Below are 3,859 nucleotides of genomic sequence, written 5' to 3'. Positions count from 1 at the left end.
CCCCCCCCCCCCCGCCACTGTGCTTCAGATGCTGCAGCGGCTGTGTGGACGAGTGCAGGAGGAGGTGCGGGCCCTGAGGCTGTGTCCCCTGGAGCCCGTGCAGGATGAGTTACTCTATGCCCGGGACCTCATCAAGGATGCCAAGAACTCCCGAGCGGTGAGCCCTCCCGAGTCCCACCTTCTCCACAGTCTGGAGAACACAAGAGGGCTAACCTTGCTAACCCAGCATCATCCAGGCCTTGCCCTGTGCATCTGCCCTCCTAGCCCAGGGCCCCCAAGGACTTACTAAGGCCAAATCCGCCCTGCTAATCACAACCCCTTCCTTCCCCAGCTGTTTCCCAGCCTCTATGAGCTGGGTCATGTGCTGGCCAATGACGGGCCTGTGCGGCAGAGGCTGGAGTCGGTAGCCAGCGAGGTGTCCAAGGCGGTGGACAAGGAGCTGCAGGTAAGTCCTGGAGGAAAGAGGAGGCGGCCCCTGTCTATATGGTAGGGTGGAAGGAGCACTGTCCAGGAAGTGGGGAAACCTGAGTGTCCAAGGCTGAAGCTTCTGTCACTCGTGGTTCTGTGGCTTTTGTCTTTAGCGGATCCCTCAGCCTTACCGTGGGGGCTGGAACAGACAGACTGAAGTCTCTTCTGCTGTGGTACCTGCCCTGACCCTGCCCCCCTTGGGACTCTGGCTTCCCTTCCCCCCCCCACACTAGGTGATCCTGGAGTCCATGGTCAGCCTGACACAGGAGTTATGCCCCGTGGCCATGCGGGTGGCCGAGGGGCACAACAAGATGCTGAGCAATGTGGCAGAGCGGGTCACTGTACCCCGGAACTTCATCCGAGGGGCGCTGCTGGAGCAGGCGGGACAGGACATTCAGAACAAGCTGGAGTGAGAGGCAGAGGGCGGGGTTGGGGACGGGGCTGGGTTTGGCCCAGAGCCCTTAGGAACTTGGGACTGGAGCGCTGTCAGCAATGAATAATGAGTGGCACAATCTCCATTACAAGGGATAAATCTTTAACCAAATGCAACCTTGCTGTTTAGGGTCTGACTGGCCTTTGCCCTAGAAATCCAAGTGCTGAGCTGGGTTTTTGGAGCGGGGGTGGTACACACACAGGTGTACACACAGATACCCACACACACGTACACCAGGATTCACCCCCTAGAAGCAGAACACAGCCTCCTCGGGGGCATGGGCAAAGAAAGGTGATGTGAGCGTGGAAACACTCTCTCTTCACCCCAGTTTTCATTGTTCCTAGAGTTCTTTCATTCTGGGTCTGGGTGCCACCACTCACTACAGCAAAGGAAAATAAATGCACATACTAATGAGACAGCTAGGCTCCAGAAGTGCTGGTTTCTCCTCTCACAGTAGCAACCAGCAGGGTTTCCGCAGCACCCCATTTTACTAGCTCTGTTCCACTGGGGCTCCAGCTGGGCTGGGGGAATCTGTGGATGGGTGCCTCCTCCAGCAGCCACTCTCTGTGGGCAACCACGCCAGCTGGCCCATTCTCTGAGACCTCTGGGAGAGTAGTTGAGGCTCAGGGACCAGGCTGGCGGGGTAGAGGGGTGTTCTGAGTAGCACCCCCCCCCCATGCCCACAGTGAAGTGAAACTCTCTGTCGTCACCTACCTGACCAACTCCATAGTGGACGAAATCCTACAGGAACTATACCACTCCCACAAGAGCCTGGTAAGGCTTCTGAATGCTGGCATGGCTCCGACATGCCCCCAGCTGCATCATTCCGTCTCCCTCCCTTGTCACCCTCTCCTTCAAGTTCTGGGAGGTGAGCAGCTTCCTTGGAATCCTGTCTTTTGACAGGCCCGGCACCTGACCCAGCTAAGGACACTGTCAGATCCACCAGGGGGACAAGGCCAAGGACAGGATCTGTCCTCCCGGGTCCGAGGCCGGAACCATGACCACGAGGAGACCACGGATGATGAACTTGGGGCCAATATTGTGAGTTCCCTTTCCCCGCTCCCCTCTTTAACTTGGGCCCTATCCTTGGACCTACACAACACTGTCCCCTTCCGCTTCTCTGGTCTCCACTCGCCTCCTCACCGTGCCTGGCCTCCCCACCTGCCCCAGTCCAGCCCAGGCTCTTTCCTGGTCTCAATGCTTTAGCCACCTGAGGAGAGGGGGGCAGATGGTTCCTAAAGAGAAGACTTTATAGGAAATAGGGGATGCCTCGCGAGTTTCCTGGTACTTGTGACCTGGCACTGCTATTCATCTTCATTTCTATAGGACACCATGGCCATCAAAAAGCAGAAACGCTGCCGCAAGATCCGGCCGGTATCTGCCTTCATCAGTGAGTCTCCCAGCCTCAGTTCTCATGTCCTTCAGACTCCCACACCTTCCCCAGGCCCCCTTTCCCTTTAATTTTCCTCTGTCTCCCTACCTTGCTTTCTCCCAGTCCCTCCTGCTAGTTCCTCTAATGCTGCTGTCTCCACAGGTGGGAGCCCTCAGGACATGGAAAGCCAACTGGGGAGCCTGGGGATCCCCCCTGGCTGGTTTTCAGGGCTCGGGAGCAGCCAACCCACAGCTAGTGGCTCCTGGGAAGGTTTATCCGAGCTGCCTACTCATGGCTACAAACTAAGGCATCAAACACAAGGGAGGCCCCGGCCCCCCAGGACCACCCCTCCAGGACCTGGTCGGCCCAGCGTGAGTCCCTAAGACCTCTCAAGAGGAACAACTTCCCTTAGCAATGCCAGAGGCAGGAGTTCTAGCTTTAGGACCCAAATGCCACAGACACTAGCCTTGAGGAATCGGGCAGGAGCCCAGGGATGCCATGGAACAGATGAGAGATTATTCAGTTTGGATAAGAGGTTTGGGTGAGAGCTAGACTTTGTCACAGATGAGAAATCTCTGTCTGCCAGGCAGTGTCCTTATTTTGGTGAACGATAGAGCCACCCAGAGCACCAAGAGCCACCAAGCTTAGGAATCACCCAGGTGAACTGAAGTCTACATTTCCATGGGGCCAAGTCCAAAGGGGAATGCCCTGAGTGGATGGGGGTGGGACTTTCTGACCAGGATGAGATATCCCACAGGACTTTCCTCCCAGCAGGTACCAGTTCCTGGGACACGTCAGGAGAATGGGATGGCCACCCGCCTGGATGAGGGGCTGGAGGACTTCTTCAGCCGAAGAGTCATGGATGAAAGTTCCAGGTGTGATGCCTAAACAGACTTCCCATTTTCAGCAGGCCCCCAAAAAGGGCTCCTGTGTCCTCCCAGCTCCCATGGGAGTCTCGCTAACAGCAGTGCTCCAAACCAGTCTCTTTGGGACATTTCCCCACATCCTCAACCTTCCCCACCCAGCCCTTAGCTCCCTGAGCCTCTGAATCTTTTCAGCACAGCTGAAAAGAACAGGGTCAGAGTGAACCACCACAGAGGATCAGGGGGATAGGGTGGGGTAAGAGGGAGGTGACTGGCAGCAGACCTGGACAGGATGCCCATTAGTGGTGAGAGGCCCAGAGGGTAGTGTTCCCTGTCACTGCCCTGCACAGACGGCCCAGGAAAAGCTGGGTTACTTGGAGAAGCTGGGAGAAGGAGATGGGGGTTGGCCTGGGAGAAGAGTCAATTATGGAGTCAAAAGCTGCTGGAGGACTATAACAGGGCAGGGAAGGCAAGGACACCATCTCTCCCGAGGATTAAGTGGAAAGGGTTGCAATGCAGCAGGAGAGACTGGACGAGAGGGGCCAGCGGGAGGTTTTTATAGACCCAGGATAGGGTCTGCATCTGGCATGTGTCACTAACCCACCGTTGACTCTGCCCAGCTACCCCCGGACTCTGAGGACCGTGAGGCCAGGCCTCTCAGAGCCACCATTGCCTCCACTGCAGAAGAAGAGGCGCCGAGGCCTGTTTCACTTCCGCCGGCCC

The 3,859-nt window shown here is 57.0% G+C and overlaps 1 protein-coding gene across 1 annotated transcript in view; it reads left to right on the top strand.

Moving 5' to 3' along the window:
- Positions 1 to 28: 28 nt before the first annotated feature.
- CARMIL3 (capping protein regulator and myosin 1 linker 3) overlaps positions 29 to 3,859 on the top strand; it is an 8,579-nt gene continuing 4,748 nt past the window's right edge. The window contains exons 1-9 of the mRNA XM_021718442.1: positions 29 to 157; positions 332 to 445; positions 702 to 877; positions 1,588 to 1,675; positions 1,805 to 1,942; positions 2,228 to 2,291; positions 2,436 to 2,644; positions 3,048 to 3,148; positions 3,757 to 3,858. Of these exons, the coding sequence (XP_021574117.1) occupies positions 29 to 157; positions 332 to 445; positions 702 to 877; positions 1,588 to 1,675; positions 1,805 to 1,942; positions 2,228 to 2,291; positions 2,436 to 2,644; positions 3,048 to 3,148; positions 3,757 to 3,858 (1,121 nt within the window). The remainder of the gene's footprint in view (positions 158 to 331; positions 446 to 701; positions 878 to 1,587; positions 1,676 to 1,804; positions 1,943 to 2,227; positions 2,292 to 2,435; positions 2,645 to 3,047; positions 3,149 to 3,756; position 3,859) is intronic.

This window comes from Carlito syrichta, unplaced genomic scaffold (assembly GCF_000164805.1).
Source record: "Carlito syrichta isolate Samal-C Ts95f unplaced genomic scaffold, Tarsius_syrichta-2.0.1 Scaffold312194, whole genome shotgun sequence".
In the NCBI taxonomy this organism is placed as follows: domain Eukaryota; kingdom Metazoa; phylum Chordata; class Mammalia; order Primates; family Tarsiidae; genus Carlito; species Carlito syrichta.
Note: the sequence above shows the minus strand (reverse complement) of the source record. Positions and strands in the feature narration are given on the sequence as shown.